Genomic DNA, 22,734 nt, shown 5'->3' with positions numbered 1-22,734 from the left:
TTAAATAATATCCTTTTTACTGTATTAATTTATTTTCAGTTTTCATCACACCACCTAAACAAAGTATTGATAGAGTGTTTAATATTACTTTATGTTATGGAAGAAAAATTTTAGAAAAACTATGTCAGAGAATTTAAAATTTTTTCTACGTTAGTATGCCAAAATCTTTATGCTAAAATGACCCAACTGTTAGACGAAACAATTAATGCATTGTTAATTTCCCGTGGCCATCACGGAGAAGAATCGATCCATTAAAATGTACATTGACATTTCTGCATAACCACTATAATTTTTCTTTCTTTAAAATTTTAGTTTGTATTTCCACTTTCTATTCTTAAGGTAGAATATATTTTCCCTACGTGCTTTCTGTCTCTTCTTTCTCACTACCCTTGTTTGTTGATCGCGAGTTTTTTATTTTCCAGATTTTATTTCTTGTTCATATTTTCTGTTTAGCTTTGTTTCAACCTCACACTGATTCCTTGATTTGAGGTGTTATTGTGTTTCTGAGTTGTTATTTTTATTTTCTGAATTTTGTTGCATGGTTGGAACGTAGAGGGCAGTGATATAATGTGTGAGATGGGTGTGGAGAATGGAGATGAGATCAAACATAAGGAGGCAAGCACATCAGAGGGAACACGCAAGAAACAGAAAGAAAAGGCAGAGACAGTTCCATTTCATAAGCTGTTCGCTTTTGCAGACTCCACTGACATTCTTTTTATGGGTGCTGGGAGCATTGGTGCCATTGGAAACGGCGTCGCTTTACCTCTCATGGCATTACTAATAGGTCAAATAATTGATGACTTCAGCGCCACTAAGCCAAACTCTAACGTACTCCAAGATGTTTCCCAGGTAAAACCATCTCACTCACCTCTCTCACACATCATTCATTAATAATAAATTTTGTTCTATTTTTGTTTTTTTATTTTATTTTATTAATATATATATATATATAGATCAATTCTTTTCTCCATGAAATTAAAAAATTAATAATTTTACATTCACAAATATTCATGAATTACATTATTAAACTCATTTATTGACTTTAAACAAAGACTATAAGGAATTACGATTGTATAGAAGATACATATCTAACAAATTTCACTAGATACTAATATCTTAATAGATATTATTTCTCATTTGTGAAACAATTGAATCATCACATGACTCATTCATTATATTCATATTGTATTATCGAAGTAGATATACAACAGATTAATAATATACAAAACAAAAAAATAACATTCGATTTACTATTATATAAATATATAACTTTATGTTATGTTTAAATTTTTATTTAAGAAAATCATAAGGGTATAGCATCTCACTATTATTGTTAGGAAATAAAAATTTCATAATAAATTTAAATTCTAGTAAATATTTTTGAAGACTACAATCATAATTTTAATATAATTCTATTTCATATATCACTAACTATTTTTAAAAAATACATTTTATTTCCGTACATATATTTAAAAAAGTTACAAATATTAAAATATACATTATATAATCAAATTCGTAATCCAAAAACTAGTAAGCTAGAATAATGAAAGGATGTTAGTAGTTTACTGAGATATGTTTTGATTTTGTAAGTAGGGTTTGGAAGGTTTGTTAAGTTACAATAATCTGAGTTTGTTGTGATTGATACAAACGCAGGTTTGTCTTAAATTGGTATACTTGGCACTAGGATCTGGAACAGGAGCCTTTCTACGTAAGTACTTCTATTTATATATATATATATATATATATATATATATAAGTGTTTCTATTTATAAGTTTTTTACTTTAATATTAAAATATGTATGTTTCATTTCAGTTATATCACTTCTATTTTTAAACAAAATTTTCTCCATACCCAATTTAAAAAAAATCCATACCTAATTTTTTAAATTAGATATTGCCTATACAAAAAAATTCATAAAAATCGAGACGAGACTATAACAAATTCATTTCTTATCTCTAATTGGCATTATTATAATTGTTTATCTATTAATAGATAAAAACTATTTTTTGCTGATGTTTGCAAAATTTTCTCAACCAATATCACTAAATTTATTTTTTGATAGATGTTAATTCATTTTTTTTTCTATTGAAATATGTATTGCTTATTTACTTATTTATTAATATTGGATAGTTATAAAGTAATAGTGTTTTTATTTAGTGGCAATGAAAATACTTTATTAAATAAATTTAAATAAATCTATTTAAATAAAATATTTCAAAAATTAAATAATTTAAAGATCAATAAAATAAATTTAATTATTCTTGTCAATACATAAAAACAAGTAGTTATTCTGGAGAAACCATTACAAACTAAAAGATGACATCACACTCTATTTAACTTTAAAAGATAGATATTAATATTTTTTATATTATTAATAAAATATCATTTATATGTTTTTATTTATATTTATAATTATACAAAAATTATATATCAACATAATAATAAGTTTATTCTAATCATATATTGTATAATTATTTATTTATTTTATATGAAAATAATATATTTTTCAAAAATATAAATTTTTATTTTAAAATATAATTTATAATTTAGTTGATTTTTAATATATAGTAATTAAATCATTTAATTTTTTGTCAAACAAAAAATTCTTTAAATTTTTATTTTAAAACTTTATTCTCTTAGTTACATAATTTTTTATTTAAGTTTTAGTAAATATGATATTTTTTTAAATATCATTTTATTAAAAATATTAACAGATGGAGTTTAGTAGAGCACTAGGAAAGGAGGTAAATTATGAAATGAGTAACTTGACCACATTATAGTTAGGGAGGATGATATGAAACCACATGAAGAACAAACACAACATTAAAGTTGAGTTGAGAGAAGCATTTGATTTTTCAGAGGTGTCATGTTGGACGGTGACGGGGGAGAGGCAGACTACACGAATAAGGGGACTCTATCTGAAAACTGTTCTGAGACAAGATATTGCTTTCTTTGATGAGGAAACAAACACCGGAGAGGTCATAGGGAGAATCTCAGGTGACACCATTCTCTTACAAGATGCCATGGGTGAGAAGGTACCTACCTACCATATGCTTATGCATGCAGCAACCTGCAAGAGATCAATTTTAATGTGTTTTTCTCTTATCAGGTTGGGAGATTTCTGCAGCTTATAGCAACATGCACTGGCGGATTTGTGATAGCGTCTGTGAAAGGGTGGCTTCTCACTGTTGTCATGTTGTCCACTTTTCCGCTTCTTGTTTTGTCAGGTGCTGCTATGGCCTTCACCATAGAAAGGTTTGCTTCTAGAGGTCAAACGGATTATGCAAAAGCTGCACGTGTAGTTGAACAGACAATTGGCTCAATAAGAACCGTATGCTTTTTGTTCAAAGTTGAAACATAACTATAGAATTCTATATATACTTTCTCGATCAATATACTCAGTTCTTGAAGAGACATGATATTCATATTTCTTAAATTCCTTTGTGTATTTCCAGGTTGCAGCCTTTACTGGGGAAAAACAAGCAGTATCTAGTTATAAAACAGATCTTGCACATGCTTACAAATCAGGAATTCAAGAAGGTTGCATTTATGGAGTCGGTACAGGCACACTTTTGTTTGTTACTTTGGGTACTTATGCTTTGGGTGTATGGTTTGGAGCAAAGTTGATAATGGAAAAAGGATATAGTGGGGGCACAGTGATGAATGTGATTTTTTCCATACTTATTGGCTCATCGTAAGTATCATTTTAATTTAATGTTTTTATTCTTTGAAGGAAGTTTGACAGTTCATATAGCTTTATTTTATTAAAACTAACACACATGCACGCACACGATTTTTATCAAATAGATCCATAGATCTTATTTACATAGTTTTCTTTTTTTCATATCTTAGGTCTCTTGGACAGACATCCCCTTGCATAAATGCTTTTGCTTTAGGTCAGGCTGCAGCTCACAAAATGTTCCAGACAATTGAAAGGAAGCCACAGATAGACGCTTATGATCCAAATGGGAAAATATTAGAAGATATTGAAGGCGAAATAGAGTTAAGGGATGTTTATTTCAGTTACCCATCAAGACCAGAAGAACTGATATTTGATGGATTCTCTTTTCATATAAAAAGTGGCACAACTGCAGCGTTAGTTGGACAAAGTGGAAGTGGAAAGTCTACAGTTATCAGCTTGGTAGAAAGATTCTATGATCCACATGCTGGTGAAGTTCTTATTGATGGTATTAACCTGAAAGAATTTCAGCTAAGGTGGATCAGAGGAAAAATAGGCCTTGTCAGCCAAGAGCCGGTGTTGTTTTCATGTAGCATTGAGGACAATATTGCATATGGAAAAGAAGGTGCAACAATTGAAGAGATAAGATCTGCTGCTGAACTTGCAAATGCTGCTAAATTCATTGATAAGCTTCCACAGGTTCTATGCTCAACTTATTACAAAACTAGAGAGGAAGACTTTGGAAAAACAGGGGGGATTGATACTTTTTATACTACAATACCCCTTAATCATTAAATGACTTTTCACTTAACATGTTAAATAGTTATAATTAATGTTAATAACCCTTTTAATAGTTACATAAAAATAACACACCTTAATGCATATTCATTCATATCATCTCATATCTTTACATCACTTCATTTTCAAGGCTACTTCTTTATTCATAATCTTGGAACTTGTTAAGTAAACTTCAACTTTTTACCTCTGCATGCAGGGATTGAACACACTGGTTGGTGATTATGGAAGCAAGTTATCTGGTGGGCAGAAGCAACGCATTGCCATTGCAAGAGCAATCCTGAAAAATCCTCGAATTCTACTTCTGGATGAAGCCACAAGTTCACTTGACGTAGAGTCAGAAAGAATAGTGCAAGAGGCTCTAAACAGGATCATGATCAACAGAACTACTATTGTGGTGGCGCATCGCTTGAGCACAGTGAAGAATGCTGATACGATAGCCATCATTCACAAAGGGAAAATGATTGAGAAAGGTACCATACGATTCATTGAAATGATGCCTTGTTTTGAGTTTCCATTGATTCATAGATTATTAACTCTTTGATTCTGATACAATCCATGCATCATAATCATCACAATATTGCTTCTATATATCTTACTTTAGTGTAACCAGTAGCCCCGCCTTCTTCAAACGGTACACAACTTTTATAAAAAAAATGTGTATAATTCTACTTTAACAGTTTTTATAAAAATAATTTTCAGATTCTCCATTATATATCTTTTTGAATTTTTATGTTGTGTTACATTATAAATTCATATAAAAAAAAATCAAGTTTAACGTGACATATCCTATGTATGAACATTTTTTTCTATCATTTAACATGTATAAACCTATTATAATATATTTCAAATATTTATATTTTTAATAAGATAAGAAAAAAAGTTAAACAAAAAATTTAGATAAAACTAAAAATTATTAGGTTAATAAATAATAAATTAAAAATATATTCAATTTATTTTATGAGAAAATATATGTATTTTTTAATATATGAAGTAACATTTTATTAACGATAAAAAAATAGCAGAATAAAAATTTAATCTAAAAGATCAAATAAAGAAATCAATTATAAATTATAAATATTTCACTCAATTAAAATTTTATCATTCATTTATATTATAAAATAGTTTTTTTTTTTCAAAATCATGATTTCTTTTAATTTCGTCTCATTACTTAAAATGTTCTTAATTTTATCTAATTAGTAAAAAAAGAGAAAACATTCAAATAATGAGGATAAAAAGTTATTATTAATTATAATTATTGATTAGCGGTCGAATTAAAAAAATTATAGTGTAGTCCGTCTAAGACAATGATAGACTACCTAATGCCAATGAAATGAGATGATAGTATACTAGTAGTCAGATGAACTCAAATCGTCTTTCAACGAATTCAATAGTGATTCTAGTGAACAGAATTCAAAATTAGCAATAACAGTTAAGCAAAAGGGGTTATGATTGTTAAGTAGGAAAATATAAATATAAATGATGATTTAAAATAGAAAATAATGCAACTTGACTCCCAAGTTATTCCACCAATGAATTTCTCATAGATTCTCTAAATATTATTCATTTCTCAATCCTCAAATAGAGCTAAACCAGATTGAACATGTGTCAATTTGATTCAACTTGAAACTCAAGTTATTCCACCAATGAATTTCTCATAGATTCTCTAAATATTATTCATTTCTCAATCCTCAAATAGAGCTAAACCAGATTGAACATGTGTCAATTTGATTCAACTTGAAACTCAACAGTAAAACATATGTCTAATGGTTTAATCATTACCTACTTTGTTTCCATGTATATATTCCATGAGAATGTTTATCTCCTATCTTTTGAATCATGCACCCAAAAAATTAATTAGAACAATCTCAACTAACTGAGAAACCAAACTTTTAATATAAGAAAGACTCTCAATCATGCACTCAAGTATAATCTCTCACAAAAACTCAGTTTTCCAGTAGATTAGAAAATAAAAAAACTGCTATAGAGAATTGAAAAAACAAAAAAAGAATCAACAAAAAATGTTTAACTTGGAGGCAAAACAAAAGAATTATAAAAAAGAAAAGAAATTAAGAAAACTCTGTGAACCTCCCTCGTTTCTCCTTAAAGCTTATGTCTTTTTATAGGTCTTTCTGCTCCAAGGTTCTTGAAAAAATATTCTATTTAGATTTTGTTTCTCAGTTTTCAAAATTATTGTATTTTGCAAAAGATTTGTTTCCTGTTTTTAAGATATTGTAGATTTGATTTTGTTTATCTGACTCATCCACAAAAGTAGTTATTTTCTTTGGACCAGTTACCCTACAAACAAAGAATTAACAAAAATAATAGTTAACACTCAAATAAACTCAATTATATAAATATTTATTAAAACAATAAATTTATTTATTATTATATTACATAGTTAAACATATAAAAATTCGTTACTTTTATTGAAGCAGTATATCTATTTTTGTATATAATATATATTTATATTTCTAAATACCTAAATATAAAAGCATCTTGAATTAGAATTGCTTACTCTTTAGATTGTGTGTTTATTAATCAGGAACACACTCAGAATTATTAAAGGAAGATGGAGCTTACTCGCAACTTATACGCCTACAAGAAATAAACAATGATTCAGAAGAAAGTGCAGATCATCACAGCAAGAATGAAATTTCTGGAGAATCCTTTAGACAATCTAGTCAAAGGAGATCATTTCAAAGATCTATCAGTAGGGATTCATCCAAAGGGAACAGTAGCACCCACTCTTATTCTGTTTCCTTTGGTTTATCCAAAGGAGTTAACGTCCCTCATTCTGAACTTGAAAACTCACAACCCAAAGAACAAGCACCAGAGGTTCCACTCAGCCGCCTTGCTTCCCTCAATAAGCCAGAGATTCCTGTTCTTCTGATTGGATGTGTAGCTGCCATAGCAAATGGTCTTGTAAATCCAATATATGGGTTGCTGATTTCCATGGCCATGAAGACATTTTATGAACCTTTTGATCAGATGCAAAAAGACTCCAAGTTTTGGGCACTGATGTTTATTACCGTTGGTTTTGCAGCATTTCTGACAAATGTTGGACAAGGATACTTCTTTTCTGTAGCAGGATTCAAGTTAATCCACCGTATCAGGCTAATGTGTTTTGAGAAGGTTGTCAACATGGAGGTTGGTTGGTTTGATGAACCTGAAAACTCAAGTGGTGCCATCAGTGCCAGACTCTTTGCAGATGCGGCTTTGGTACGTGCCCTTGTTGGTGATGCGCTGGGACTATTAGTTCAAAATTCAGCATCTGCATTGGCAGGTTTGATCATTGCTTTCACTGCATCTTGGCAGATGACGTTAGTTATTCTTGTCCTGGTTCCCATTTTAGGATTCAATTTTTATGTTAAGATGAAACTCTTGAAGAAATTCACTGCAGATGTAAAGGTTAGTTTTGTTTTCCAAGTACATAGTTATTATATGAGTAACCGCATTATTCAGATTATATGTTTGTTGCAACAGATGATGTATGAGGAAGCAAGCCAAGTTGCTAATGATGCAGTGAGAAGCATAAGAACAGTTGCATCGTTCTGCGCTGAAGACAAGGTTATGGAAATGTACAGGAAAAAATGTGAGAACCCCATCAAAGCAGGAAGACAAGGAGGATTGATCAACGGATTAGCGTTTGCGCTTTCGCTTTTCACGTTGCTTAGTTTTCAAGCAACCGGTTTCTACGCAGGTGCTAGAGTTGTGGAAGCTGGGAAGGCGCCGTTCTCAGATGTTTTGCGGGTACTGACTCTTTCTTTCATGTTTATAACATTCATTATAAACTTTTGGAGAGAAATGCGTAAACAATATTGCATTTCAATCTTTGTAGTTGTTTTCATGCTTTTCAGGTTTTCTTTGCATTAATTCTGGTAACTGCTGGTATCTCCCAGTCAACCTCCCTTGGTCCTGACTCAAGCAAAGCCAAGTCAGCCACTGCTTCCATATTTAGAATGCTTGATAAGAAGTCAAAAATAGATCCCAGTGATGAGTCTGGCATCACACTGGATAGCGTGAAGGGAGAAATTGAGCTTCGTCATGTGAGCTTCAAGTATCCATCTAGACCTGACATACCCATTTTCCAAGACCTCAGCTTGGCCATCCATTCTGGCAAGGTACATACAGTTTGAGTTTTATATATTTTAACTTTTCATTTTCAAAAGGTACTTCACCGCCAAAATTGGTGTTCCAGACGGTGGCTCTTGTTGGTGAAAGTGGAAGTGGGAAATCAACAGTGATAGCCTTGTTGCAAAGATTTTATGATCCTGATTCAGGGCAAATCACACTTGATGGTGTGGAAATTCGTGAGTTACAACTCAAGTGGTTCAGACAGCAGATGGGGATTGTAAGCCAAGAGCCAGTTTTGTTCAATGAAACAATACGTGCCAATATTGCCTATGGAAAAGAGGGAAATGCTACTGAAGCAGAAGTCATAGCTGCTACAGAATTGGCCAATGCACATACATACATTAGTGCCCTACAACAGGTAAAATAAATAAGCATTCCTTAGCTTGCTTTGTGTTGTTGTTGGGTTAAGGAGTTTTGTTAGTTCATTCCTGTGGCAGGGTTATGATACTTTAGTGGGGGAGAGAGGAACCCAATTATCTGGTGGGCAGAAGCAACGGGTAGCCATTGCACGAGCCATAATAAGAAGTCCAAAGATACTACTGCTTGATGAGGCGACGAGTGCCTTAGATGCGGAGTCAGAAAGAGTTGTTCAAGATGCATTAGAGAAAGTCATGGTGAACAGAACCACTGTGGTCGTGGCACATCGTCTATCCACAATAAAAAATGCAGATGTCATTGCTGTTGTCAAAAATGGAGTCATAGTGGAAAAAGGAAAACATGAAGAACTCATCAACGTCTGCGGTGGATTTTATGCTTCCTTACTCCAACTTCACACAAGTGCTTCCACACCTTGAATTTTGCTTGGAGAAAACTACACATATATACTCTTTTTGCAACTTTCTTTTTACGATTTATTTGTAATCAATTTTAATCAATCATAAAGGGATAACTTCATCCCTTTTTCAAAATTAATAAAAAATATATTATTATTAAAAATTCATATATTAATAATTCAAAATAATAGTTGTGTTTAATAACACTACGCATGATTTAATGGGATAACTTCTACTAATGAACAATTGCCTGAAGAATAAGTGGATATATCATTATTATATTATATTATATTTCACAACAAATTAGGGGTATATAAAAAAAAATAACCATTAATACTATAACATCCCCAATTTTATATACTTCAAACTATCATTATATTATATTTCACAACAAATTAGGGGTATATACAAAAATTAACCATTAATACTATAACATCCCCAATTTTCTATACTTCAAATTATCAGAATATTTTACTACAAAAGTATTTTACTTTTTTTATAGGAATTAAAATATATATACACCAAAACAATTGTATAAAAAGATTCCCTACTAATTCTCATATCCTCACTGTTTAGCTTCATCTCCAATGCTTAGCTCTATTACATGTAAGTTTTACTTCCGTGTAAGAAACAATATCATAGTATTTTTTAAAAAAAATATCCACAAAGCATCCAAAAAAGAAATTTAATTATCAAAGGCTATGAAACTCGAACACTCCTCTTAAATGACATTTCGGTTCGGACACCGACACTTGTATGACACTTGTAGAACACGTATCCGTGAAGTGTCTAATTCAAAAAGTATTTGTTAGATTTATAATAATTCTAGTACGGTTTTAACACAATTTTAAAAAGGAAAAATACATTAATTTTCTCAAAATTCAAATTTTATTGTATAAATTGTTATTATGATTATAAAAATAAGAAACAAATCATTGTCGACCAGTCATGAAAAAACATCTTTCTACTCCAAAAATAATCTGGAACATACTTGTGCACATAAATCTTTATTGTCAATTTATATAATTCACAATTATATAATATATAGATTCGTGTCCCAGTGTCCTACATTTTAGATATTTTACATATCTCTGTATCTGTATTCGTGTCGTATCAGTGTCCATGTCAATGTATGTGTTACATAGCTCAAAATTCTAAAAATAACCTAACATGCATTAAAAAGTCTTGATTGATTAATGATCTAAACACACCAGATACAAAATCAAATTATTTATATAAAAATAAAATTTTTAAAAAAATAGAAAAATCCTTATTCTAAACAAAATTTTTGATAAAACAATTTTACTTTACTCATAATCATGAATTCAAAAATATCTTCAATCAATATAACGAAAGAATGAGTCAATTTTTATAAAAAAATTTAAAAGAATAATAATTTTTTCAAAATAAATTATATAAATGTTTAGCTTTAATAATAAAATATTTAAAGATTATTTTAATTATTCTATTTCTAGACGAGTAATATTACAATATTAATATATATAATGTAGTTTAAAGTTAAATTTGGTGTTACAGCAACTCCATTGGAAACAACGCTTATTAGATTATAAATTTTCATCTATATGAGTGTTTATTTTAAAATATTCATTTGATAAAATGTTTGTAAAAATACTGTGGTCAAGGAATCCAAAGAATCTACCTCGAAACTGTGTTTTCTTATGAGAAACGATACTTTAGCTAAAAGTTATATATAATTTTGTATATATTGATTTAAATATAAATATATGTATATATATATATAATAAAGGATAAATTTATAAATAATATAAAAATATTAAAATAATAATATTAAGAATTATAATATAATTATGTAAAAAAGAGTAAAGTTGTTAATAATATATCATTACTTTTTCTTATTGTAAAGAAAACGAATTGCCAGTTGTCTAATCGAGAAGATATGCACGTATGAGCTGAAATTTATTCTGATTAAAAAAATTGTTCAAAATAGTGATCAGATTAAAAAAGAATTGATGATCGCTTAGACCAAGATTTCAAATGCAAGTTGGAAACACGAAAAAATATTTTTCTTTTAAAAAATTATTTCAATTGGAGTCACCAAATCAAAGACCAGCTTGTTAAGAAAATAAACAACATTTTGTATCCTAGTTTTAAGGAGATTTTTTCTCCAATTAGCTTAGTTGTTCTTGAGTACCTAAGTTTCTCCCATAAATGTGAAGCCATTGACTCTGAATATTCAACAAACACATTTCCCACATTTTTTTTAATTTTCAAATAAATATACTTGATAGGACGTGCTTGCATTATTTTTTTCCAAATACTAAATTTTCAAGTGTCATTATTTTTTCACTTTAATGAAAAAATGCAAGATTTTAATTTTAAGAGGAGTTGCATATCGATAATCAATTTTATTTTATTTTAAATATATTTTAAAGAAATAATTAAAATAAAAAAAAATAATTATATAGTAAATTTTAATTAAATAACCCTTATATTGTGATATATTTTAATTCAATTTGTGTTTCAATATTATATAACAAAAATTGCATTAGAATTTTCCTTTAAAAATAGAATGGAGCTATAGAAGCAATCTACGTGGAAAGTATGAAACAAAATATATTTCAAATATATTCCGAATCAAATGACCAGCTGTGATATGATGATATGTTTGCATTAAATTTGTTTCTATAATATAAAATACAGAAATTCTTAAATTTTATGGATCCAAATTGTTTCTTACTCTAATAAAATAGAATTCTAGAAACTAAATTTTGAAATAAAGAAAAATATCATTAATTAAGTAATTTTGAAGAAAATAATTATAAAAATATATATTTCTTATTCATGCTATAACTTGTAGTTAAGTATCTGATATACTCAGAATGTAGTAAATCATTTAAAAATAGCATCTAACGGTCAATCATCGTCTATTATATTTTCAATGATGATTTTTTAATTATAAGTACTGTATAAGAGCTGTAATACAATATATTATTAATTATATAAATAAGGTTACCAAATATCATAGTATTTCTCCTAACCAGAATAATCAGATCAACTTTTGTTAACTTTAGATTTACATTAAATTCTTATTTCGGTTTTTACTTATTCTTCATTAAATTTTGCATTGATAGGGACGTTAAACTTGAAAAGATTAAACGTCTACCTCATTAACTATTGAATGACGTTGGGTTTAATGTTAAAATACATATAAATATAGTTTAATTGAATTTATATATTTTTAAATAAAAGAATTTGGATAAGAAATTAGAAAATGGAATGGTAGAAGCAATTTGTCTTTAACAAAATATATATTATATTTTTTAACTTATTGAATTTTTTTCCCTTTACTATGACATATGTGTAAAGTATTTGTTAGCTTTTGATAATGACTATTTCTTACAATATATTTTTTCAGTCTTTCCTCTTCTTCTTTTCTTTACAGGTCTTGTCTCTTACTAGTGATTGTCTATTTAAAAAAAGTGAATTTAAGAGTTTACTTCAACTTATTTTCATTTCCATTCCGCAAATTAATGTTAGTAAATTAGCTTCTCGAAAATTTAGCTTTGGATTAAATTTAATAATTGAAAAAAAAAATTCACTGTAGGAAAAAAATGAGAAATATATTTCTCAAATGATAATTAGGATGATATTTGAATATTTTATTATTCAGATTTTATTTAAAAATAATCAGAATTTTTATATAGAAGTTTTTTTTATCTAGATTTTTAACCTCATTTTTCACAAAATTGATCATAGAAATTTACTTTGCACTCATCAAAATTATTATTAGTATAACTTCATTATACAATTTTTTTTATTTGTTCTTTGGGTGTGATGTCTTCTCAATTAGTATTTGTTAGTTCAAAATTTTATTGATATGTTTGGATCATTAATTAAGATTATGTGGTGCAAGTTAGAATATTTGTCTTATCTTTAGGAGTTGTAGTTTTTTGTGAGTAACCTATTTTTAATAAGATAGAGGGGAACTAGTTTTACCTTTCAACCCTTTGTTAGATCATGATTGTGAAGGTGATAGGTGATAGGTGATGTGATTACAAGTTTTAAAATTCTCTAATAGGGTTTGTTGTTGAGTAAAATAAATATTGATTGATTGAGATTGATTTTGAAAGCATATAGATAGTAGATATTTGATAATTTGGTAATTTAAATGTTTTAATTTTGATGTCAAATGAATTCTTTAAAAGTTATTGAGTCCGGTTAGGAATTGTTTGAAATGTAAATAATAATAAAAGTTTAATGTTTGAGTTGAATTTGAATTGATCTTATTTAAAAATCTTGACTACATAGATATTTGTTGACATCTTAATTCAATGAGTAAAAGTCAAATAATGAGAAAGGTAGTATTATATTGATCATATAATGTTTTATAAAATATAATTTTAGTATTAAATTGAGTTTGGGTAAAACTTGAAATTTAGTTAACAGGAAAAATTACATTACTTTCAAGTTCATTTTCGCTCGAGTGAAAATTGAGTAAAAGTTTGACCTGCTCTCAGATCCATTTTCACGCGAAAATTGAGTAAAAATTTGGATTATATATTCTTGTGTCTATTTTTACTGAAGTGACAGTAGTTTTGCTCACTCGAACAAAAATAGTATGAAACTTGATATCAACCCATCTTATTTTGATATATGTATATATTTTAAATTTCCAATAAAAAGATATATATATATATATATATATTTATAATATTTTCTATATACATATATATATATATATATATATTTAATCATACTGCATCATAAAGTTTTTAGTATAAATGCGAAACCTAGAAATCGATCACTGATCCAATTGGAGTACCTCTACAGGATAGACCTCAACAGAAAACTGAAGAGTAACGGCAGCAAGTGATTGAGTTCAGTAGTTCCTCATATAAAATTATTGACTCTCGAGATATAGTAATATGGAGAAGACAAAATTGTTTCAAGCACCGACAGAACCGGAAGCACCCTTTGTTTCAAACAGGGGAGGGCGGGTTATTCACATTTCATTTGATGGTCAGAGGCGAATTGAAAGCTAAGCTGTGGTAATTCTAAGGATTCCCCCTGGGAAAAAGAGAGATGTCTCCTACGTTACCCGTACCATGTGGAAGTAGCGACGTAATTTCATAGAGTCATTCAGTCTGAATGCTACATGAAGAACATAAGCCAGATGCTACATTGTGAAAATTAAACTAATTATGTCTTTTTATTTATTTATTTATTTATATATGTATGAGATATTATTGAAAGAGAAAAAAAAAGATAAAAGTAAGAATAATTGTATATATTCTACATATTCTTCTAGAAAACTCTATAATATTTAAGAAAAAAAGAGTTAAATAAAATTTAAATAATTTATTATCTTTAAAATATACAATACTTGTTTTATAAAATAATAAAAATAGATATTTTTTCACAACAGCCAATATAAAATGTTTTCTGCATTATGTATTCCTTGTAAAAATATTTTGGATCACTTCTTTCAATTGAACAAACAGAAAATAAATTTATTAGTATTTTTAACCGGGTCTAACTTTGATTTATGAAGTTTATTTTAAAAACTTCTTGTTCTGTCACCACATTGTAAAAGATTCTCAAAAAAATAAAATTGCACGGAAAATAGAAAATAAAACAAAATATATTAATGATGAAAGAGATTAAAATAATTAAATATTCAAAACCAAAAAGAGTGTATGCTCATTAATGTTACAATTATTTTAAAATATATGAAATAAGTTTAATCTTTCTAATTAAATTAACTTGTCTTTTTATTTTAAAATCTAGTTAATTAAAAAACGATAAATTGTTGTTCCCAAGTGTCGGAGTTGACTTCTTTAACTAAAATTTCGAATTCTAAAGAACATAACTAAGAGGGAGGACAAATGCTTAAAAAATAGTAGAAAGAGAAACAAAAGAATATAAAAGTATACAAATATTAATAATACGTATTAAAAAAATAAATTAATCAATTTGAAACATTTTTGTATCAAATGAAATTTATTAATGAGTTGCATTTATAATATTAATGAATTTTAATTAACAAGGGATAGTATAGAAAATTAATGTGTTAAAAAGATTAAGTCAAAATGTATACTCAGGTAAAGATGATATAGCAACTGAGGTTAAAGACTTCCATTTAGTCTGTCATGGGATTAACATGTAAAATTATTAAAATATATTAAAATTTATAAAATATTTAATTGCAATTTAAAATGTAAAATTAATAATTTTTTAATTTATACAAATAGAACTATTAATTAGTCATTTAAAAAAAATTAATTAAATATGTTTTTACTGTGTGTACATAAGCTAATTGACTAACCTCGCAGTCCACTTTGTTATGACACAAGGTGTTTTATTTTACTAACCGTGATTTACACTTATAAAGTTCCAATCATATTAATTATAATCTAATAATAATCTTATGAATGTATATAAATAAAGATAGTAATTAATTAATTAATTAAAAATTTAAAAACTATTTATAGAATTAAATGTGTTTTGTTTGTTTCTTAAATATATATATATATATATTAAAAACACGTTGATTAAGGAGTCCGTTTCCATTGAGTTTAATCATAGTTAAGTCAAAACGGTTCTGGTGACCATTATTATTACCACCCTTAGAATAAGGATTCAATGGAAAGTTTAGAAAAAAAATAAATTAAATGTGGTATGAATATATATGTGCGTGTTTTCATTGTTAGTTGTCCTTGCGCATCACGTCACGGAAGAAGAAGAAAATGCTTGCTCTTTAAGCGATGACATGTGTATATATATATATATATATATATATATATATATATATATATATATATATATATATATATATATATATATATATATATATATGAGTGTGTGTGTATGTATGAATGTGAACATTTCTACAGAACTACCCTCCATTACAGAATCTTCTTAATACACTTGTCAGATCTCAGTAGGAACCATCCTACATATAGTTTCATTTTCCATATATATATATATACACAAAAACGCTTCTCTCTTCCAGTTTTCTTTCCAAAGGTAAAAAATACAATAAACTTTTTCCCTTCTTTCTTCTTCTCTCTCTACACTGTTTTTGTTGTTGTTCATATTCAAGCGTTGAAACTTGAAAATTTGAAACGCTACTCATTGTGCGTGTTGCAATAATAAAGCATGATATGGTGTAAAACTTTGACTCAAGTGCATCATTTTTCTTCTTCCGCCCTTTAACAGCCACCTACTATAATTTTCCGGGGAGAAGAGAGTGAGTTTTTTTTTTCTTTTTGCAGTGTGGTGGGTGACAAAATGAAACGAGTTATTCATCCTTTTGTTTGTTGTATGGATCAGCGAATTCAAGCGTGTGTTCTTCTTTCTTTAAACTCCACCGAAACGGCACGTTTCCATAGCAATATATTTGCCTAGATTAGTAGAAACTTTTGTTCGAGTTGCCAATATCAACACAACACTCTGTTTTTTACATGTATTGCTCTGTTTGTGATGGTTGTGAATGAATCTCGCTTTGGAAGCAAACGATTGCTTCACGTCTCCGCGTGTTTGAAGTTTCATTTGGTGAACGCCAGCTGGCTCCGGCAACTTGATTTGCATTGAAATATTTCAAGATTCTTTCTTTTTAGTATGAAATTAATTTCAATCCAACAAACACAGTAGAAAGTCTTTTTAGTGTGTTGTTTAGCTTTTGTTCAACCTATCACTGAGTTCGTGATTTACGTTGTCAATTGCAAGTTATTTGGCTTGTGATGCTTTGAGGTGTTAAGGTTTTTGGAGTTGTGATTTTTGAATTTATTTTATTTGGTAATTTTGCGTAGTTGGAGAGCAGAAAGCGCTGATCTGACATGGGTGTGGAGAATGATGAAGAGAGGAAGCATGATGACACAAGCACGTCAGAGAATCGTGCAGGAACCAGCACGAATGGGGAAAGAGAAGAAAAAAGTAAACAGAAAGAAAAACCTGAGACAGTTCCATTTTTCAAGCTGTTCGCTTTCGCAGACTCCACTGACATTCTTTTGATGGTTGTTGGGACTATTGGTGCCATTGGAAATGGGATGGGTTTGCCTATTATGACGTTGCTGTTTGGTGAAATGATTGATAGCTTCGGTAGTAACCAGCAAAATCCTAACGTGGTGGAAGCAGTGTCCAAGGTAAAAACACAAATGTCTAGGTTGGTTAAGTGAGATTTGTCTTGACTTTGTTAATCAGCTTTTGAACCCTTGTTATAAGTTATAAGGAGATCTTAGGTTGTTTGATTTGATTGATAAAACTACAGGTTTCTCTAAAATTTGTGTACTTGGCAGTGGGATCTGGGATGGCAGCGTTTCTCCGTAAGTATATTTTATAATTACGACGGATCACTTTGGTTTGTGTTGAACCATTTGACTTTTCTAGACACCGAAGTTGAGAGAACCATTTCATTTTTCAGAGGTGACTAGCTGGATGGTCACGGGGGAGAGACAGGCAGCACGAATAAGGGGACTGTATTTGAAAACAATTCTGAGACAAGATATTGCTTTCTTCGATAAGGAAACAAGCACTGGGGAGGTGGTAGGGAGGATGTCAGGTGACACAGTTCTCATACAAGATGCCATGGGTGAGAAGGTACCAGTCATATGCTGCAACATGCAAAAGATAATAATTTTTGCAGGCTTGAATGCAAATTAGGAGCATAAAGCCACTTTGAATATGCTAACATTTGTTTTTTTGAACAGGTTGGGAAATTTTTGCAGTTAATGGCAACATTCGTTGGGGGATTTACTATAGCATTTATCAAAGGGTGGCTTCTTACTTGTGTCATGATGGCCACTCTTCCACTTCTAGTTTTGTCGGGAGCTGCTATGGCCGTCATCATAGGCAAGATGGCTTCTCGAGGTCAAACGGCTTATGCAAAAGCTTCACATGTAGTCGAACAGACAATTGGCTCAATAAGAACCGTATGTTGTTTTGTTGAAACCTAAGTAGATATCTGCGGAATTCTATAATTTCTCGATTGAATGTACTAATTTCTTGTTGCCTACGTCTTGACATTCTATGATAATCATGTTTTATTTCCCTATGAATATTTCCAGGTTGCATCCTTTACTGGGGAAAAGCAAGCAGTAAATAGTTATAGCAAATTTCTTGTGGATGCTTACAGATCAGGAGTGAGTGAAGGTTCCCTGGCTGGAGTGGGCCTAGGAACGGTTATGCTTGTGATTTTTGGTGGTTATGCTTTGGCTGTATGGTTTGGCGCAAAGATGATAATGGAAAAAGGATATAATGGGGGCACGGTGATTAATGTGATTATTTCCTTCCTAACTGCTTCGATGTAAGTAGCATTTTATTTTAATATATTTCCTCTGCTAAGGAAGTTTGGGGAGTTCATTTTTTTAAAACAAACCAAAATGTAGCCACATTTATAAATAAATAGATCCGTAACTTATTTACATGATTTTTTTATTTTTTTTTCAAATCATAGGTCTCTTGGACAAGCATCCCCTAGCCTGAGTGCTTTTGCTGCAGGTCAGGCTGCAGCTTATAAAATGTTCCAGACAATTGAAAGGAAGCCAGAGATAGATGCTTATGATCCAAATGGAAAAATACTAGAAGATATTCAAGGCGAAATAGATTTAAGGGATGTTTATTTCAGTTATCCAGCAAGACCTGAGGAACTGATATTTAATGGATTTTCTCTTCATATAGCTAGTGGTACAACTGCAGCGTTAGTTGGACAAAGTGGTAGTGGAAAGTCCACGGTTATCAGTTTGGTAGAAAGATTCTATGATCCACAGGCTGGTGAAGTTCTTATTGATGGCATAAACCTGAAAGAATTTCAGCTTAGGTGGATCAGAGGAAAAATAGGCCTTGTCAGCCAGGAGCCGGTGTTGTTTGCATCTAGCATTAAGGATAATATTGCTTATGGAAAGGAGGGAGCAACAATTGAAGAGATAAGATCTGCATCTGAACTTGCAAATGCTGCTAAATTCATTGATAAACTTCCACAGGTTCTACGCTGTAGCCAGAGTACTTCAATTTAAGGCTACTTCTTGATTCGTAATCTGGGAACATTAGTAATTTTCTACTTCTTACCTTATCATGCAGGGACTAAACACAATGGTCGGTGAACATGGAACTCAGTTGTCTGGTGGGCAGAAGCAACGCATTGCCATTGCAAGAGCAATCCTAAAAAATCCGAGAATTCTACTTCTGGATGAAGCCACAAGTGCACTTGACGCAGAGTCTGAAAGGATAGTGCAAGAGGCTCTAGACAGGATCATGGTCAACAGAACAACTGTTGTAGTGGCACATCGTTTGAGCACAGTGAGAAATGCTGATATGATTGCTGTCATTCATAGAGGGAAGATGGTTGAGAATGGTACCACACCAGTTCATTGAAAACGTGCTTTCTTTTCTATTCCCACTCGTTAAACGGTTGATCATAAATATATATGCGCGCGCGCGTGAGACTAACTCTTTGATTCTGATGCATACTTTTTTTGCATATAGAGTATATTTCGAATCATCACAATTTTGTTTGCATATGGAATATAATTCAAATCATCACAATTTTGTTTGCATATATCTCGCAATAACTTTGTGTGTTTATTAATCAGGAACACACTCAGAATTACTGAAGGATCCTGAGGGAGCTTACTCTCAGCTTATACGCCTACAAGAAATAAGCAAGGAGACAGAACAGAATGCAGACCATGTTGGCAAGAGTGAACTTTCTTCTGAATCCCTAAGACAATCTAGTCAAAGGAAATCACTTCAAAGATCTATTAGCAGGGGGTCATCCTTAGGGAATAGTAGCCGTCATTCATTTTCAGTTTCCTTCGGTTTACCCACAGCAGTTAACGTTTCTGATCCTGAACATGAAAGCTCAATGCCCAAAGAAAAAGAGGTTCCACTCCACCGCCTTGCTTCCCTTAACAAGCCAGAGATTCCAGTTCTTCTGCTTGGATCTGTAGCTGCCATAATAAATGGTGTTATACTTCCAATATTTGGCCTGCTGATTTCCAGTGCCATCAAGACATTTTATGAACCGTTTGATAAGATGAAAAAGGACTCCCACTTTTGGGCACTGATGTTTTTGACCCTTGGTATTGTATCATTTTTCATAATTCCTGCGCGAGGATACTTTTTCTCTGTGGCAGGAAGTAAGTTAATCCAACGTATCAGGCTAATGTGTTTCGAGAAGGTTGTCAACAGGGAGGTTGGTTGGTTTGATGAGCCTGAAAACTCGAGTGGTTCAATAGGTGCAAGGCTTTCAGCAGATGCTGCTTCAGTGCGTGCCCTTGTTGGTGATGCCCTGGGACTATTGGTTCAAAATTTAGCGTCTGCAGTAGCAGGTTTAATCATTGCTTTCGTCGCATCTTGGCAGCTGGCACTAATTATTCTTGTCTTGATTCCCTTGATTGGGGTTAATGGATATGTTCAAATGAAATTCATGAAGGGATTCAGTGCAGATGCAAAGGTTAGTTTTATTTTCAATAGCTGCACAAATTTATAAAAGTAACTATTATTCAGACAATGAGACAAATTTTCAGTAGTACTGAATGTTTGTCGCTGCAGATGATGTACGGAGAAGCAAGCCAAGTTGCTAATGATGCAGTTGGAAGCATAAGAACGGTTGCTTCTTTCTGTGCTGAAGACAATGTTATGGAACTATACAGGAAGAAATGTGAGGGTCCCATGAAAACAGGGATACGGCAAGGGTTGATCAGCGGATCAGGATTTGGGGTTTCATTTTTCTTACTGTTTTGTGTTTATGCAACCAGTTTCTACGCAGGAGCTAGACTTGTTGACGCTGGAAAGACAACCTTCTCAAATGTTTTCCGGGTACTAACTCTTTCATACTTGTAACACTCATTATAAACTTTTGAGGGGAAAGTGAGTGTATAAAGAGTATTAGATTTCAAGATTATGTTTTTACTTCCTAAAAATGTATTTGTTTTCATCTTTTGCAGGTTTTCTTTGCATTAACTATGGCTGCTATTGGAATTTCCCAATCAAGCTCCTTTGCTCCTGACTCGAGCAAAGCCAGGACAGCTACTGCTTCCATATTTGGAATAATCGATAAGAAGTCACAGATAGACCCGAGTGATGAGTCTGGCACCACATTGGATAGTGTTAAGGGAGAAATTGAGCTTCGTCATGTGAACTTCAAATATCCTTCTAGGCCTGACGTACAGATTTTCCGTGACCTCAGCTTGACCATCCATTCTGGCAAGGTAGAGTTTGAGTTATATATTTCTACTCAATTTCAGTTCAATAAGCACCAACTAATGATCACCATTAAAACTGTTGTTCCAGACGGTCGCTCTTGTTGGTGAAAGTGGAAGTGGGAAATCCACTGTGATTGCCTTGTTGCAAAGATTTTATGATCCTGATTCAGGGCAAATTACACTTGATGGGATAGAAATTCGTCAGTTACAGCTCAAGTGGTTAAGACAGCAGATGGGCCTTGTAAGCCAGGAGCCAGTTTTGTTCAATGAAACAATACGTGCCAATATTGCCTATGGAAAAGGAGGCAATGCTACTGAAGCAGAAATCACGGCTGCAGCAGAATTGGCCAATGCCCATAAATTCATTAGTGGCTTACAACAGGTAAAACACTGGCAAGCATTTTCTTAGCTTCTTTTATGTTATTATGTCTTCGCAACATTTCTATTGGCTGAACTGTTCTTATTGTCAAATGTGTTTGACTTTACGCTGTATATTCCCTCCTATGGCAGGGTTATGATACTTTAGTGGGGGAGAGGGGAACCCAATTATCTGGTGGGCAAAAGCAACGTGTAGCCATTGCACGAGCCATAATAAAAAGTCCAAAGATATTACTCCTTGATGAGGCGACGAGTGCCTTGGATGCAGAGTCAGAAAAAGTTGTTCAAGATGCATTAGAGAAAGTCATGGTGAACAGAACCACTGTGGTCGTGGCACATCGTCTATCCACAATAAGAAATGCAGATGTCATTGCTGTTGTCAAAAATGGAGTCATAGTGGAGAAAGGAAAACATGAAGCACTCATTAAGGTCAGTGGTGGATTTTATGCTTCCTTAGTCCAACTTCACACAAGTGCTTCAACAGTATGAGTTTTGCCTGTCTAATTCCATTCTTTTTCCTTTTTCTTCTTGTATAAGATCCATGCCCAATATTGTTTCCCTATTCAGTTAAGAAATTTGATTTATTTTGCACCATTGCTTAATATCAATGACAACAGATAACCAAAAATATGTGAGAAGGATGGAAATATCTGCAATAGTTTTTTAAGCAATATAGCAATACTTTATCATTGATATTGATCCACACGTCTTTTAACTTTCATACACTCGTTGGGACCTACAGATCTCGGTGGATGTAGTTTTCCAACCAAGTTAGTCAAACTATGT

General features: G+C 31.1%; 2 protein-coding genes across 5 annotated transcripts; both read left to right on the top strand.

Annotated features, from left to right (window-relative positions):
- The first annotated feature begins 431 nt into the window (after positions 1 to 431).
- LOC137830162 (ABC transporter B family member 11) lies at positions 432 to 9,516 on the top strand. The gene is made up of 12 exons (XM_068637337.2): positions 432 to 849; positions 1,654 to 1,708; positions 2,861 to 3,036; positions 3,111 to 3,332; positions 3,457 to 3,695; positions 3,854 to 4,379; positions 4,675 to 4,948; positions 7,021 to 7,886; positions 7,962 to 8,228; positions 8,336 to 8,599; positions 8,677 to 8,970; positions 9,050 to 9,516. The coding sequence occupies exons 1-12, from the start codon at positions 568 to 570 to the stop codon at positions 9,404 to 9,406; spliced, it is 3,822 nt and encodes a 1,273-aa protein (XP_068493438.1). The 5' UTR covers positions 432 to 567; the 3' UTR covers positions 9,407 to 9,516.
- Positions 9,517 to 16,224: 6,708 nt separating this feature from the next.
- On the top strand, positions 16,225 to 22,641 carry LOC137830160 (ABC transporter B family member 21). 4 transcript variants are annotated; one of them, XM_068637333.1, is made up of 13 exons: positions 16,225 to 16,393; positions 17,179 to 17,511; positions 17,637 to 17,691; positions 17,790 to 17,965; positions 18,076 to 18,297; positions 18,433 to 18,671; positions 18,822 to 19,347; positions 19,445 to 19,718; positions 19,957 to 20,819; positions 20,918 to 21,184; positions 21,313 to 21,576; positions 21,659 to 21,952; positions 22,081 to 22,641. In XM_068637333.1, the coding sequence occupies exons 2-13, from the start codon at positions 17,206 to 17,208 to the stop codon at positions 22,435 to 22,437; spliced, it is 3,843 nt and encodes a 1,280-aa protein (XP_068493434.1). In that variant the 5' UTR covers positions 16,225 to 16,393; positions 17,179 to 17,205; the 3' UTR covers positions 22,438 to 22,641. The 4 variants fall into 4 exon arrangements, with proteins under 4 accessions (XP_068493434.1, XP_068493435.1, XP_068493437.1 ...); XM_068637334.1 differs by having other exon boundaries at positions 16,390 to 16,616; XM_068637336.1 differs by lacking the exon at positions 16,225 to 16,393 and adding an exon at positions 16,551 to 16,921.
- Positions 22,642 to 22,734: the final 93 nt, after the last annotated feature.

The sequence above is a fragment of the Phaseolus vulgaris genome, chromosome 7, assembly GCF_051622355.1.
Source record: "Phaseolus vulgaris cultivar YP4 chromosome 7, ASM5162235v1, whole genome shotgun sequence".
Lineage (NCBI taxonomy): Eukaryota > Viridiplantae > Streptophyta > Magnoliopsida > Fabales > Fabaceae > Phaseolus > Phaseolus vulgaris.
This window is presented reverse-complemented; position numbering and strand designations above follow the sequence as displayed.

What these genes read in the sequence shown, in the direction of transcription:
- LOC137830162 (XM_068637337.2), top strand. Translation starts at nt 568, where the DNA reads ATGTGTGAGATGGGTGTGGAGAATGGAGATGAGATCAAACATAAGGAG. An exon ending in TGGAACAGGAGCCTTTCTAC is followed by an intron (nt 1,709 to 2,860) that starts GTAAGTACTTCT and finishes TTGATTTTTCAG; the next exon opens with AGGTGTCATGTTGGACGGTG. An exon ending in AATTCACTGCAGATGTAAAG is followed by an intron (nt 7,887 to 7,961) that starts GTTAGTTTTGTT and finishes TTGTTGCAACAG; the next exon opens with ATGATGTATGAGGAAGCAAG.
- LOC137830160 (XM_068637333.1), top strand. Translation starts at nt 17,206, where the DNA reads ATGGGTGTGGAGAATGATGAAGAGAGGAAGCATGATGACACAAGCACG. An exon ending in TGGTGGAAGCAGTGTCCAAG is followed by an intron (nt 17,512 to 17,636) that starts GTAAAAACACAA and finishes ATAAAACTACAG; the next exon opens with GTTTCTCTAAAATTTGTGTA. An exon ending in TCATTGATAAACTTCCACAG is followed by an intron (nt 19,348 to 19,444) that starts GTTCTACGCTGT and finishes CTTATCATGCAG; the next exon opens with GGACTAAACACAATGGTCGG.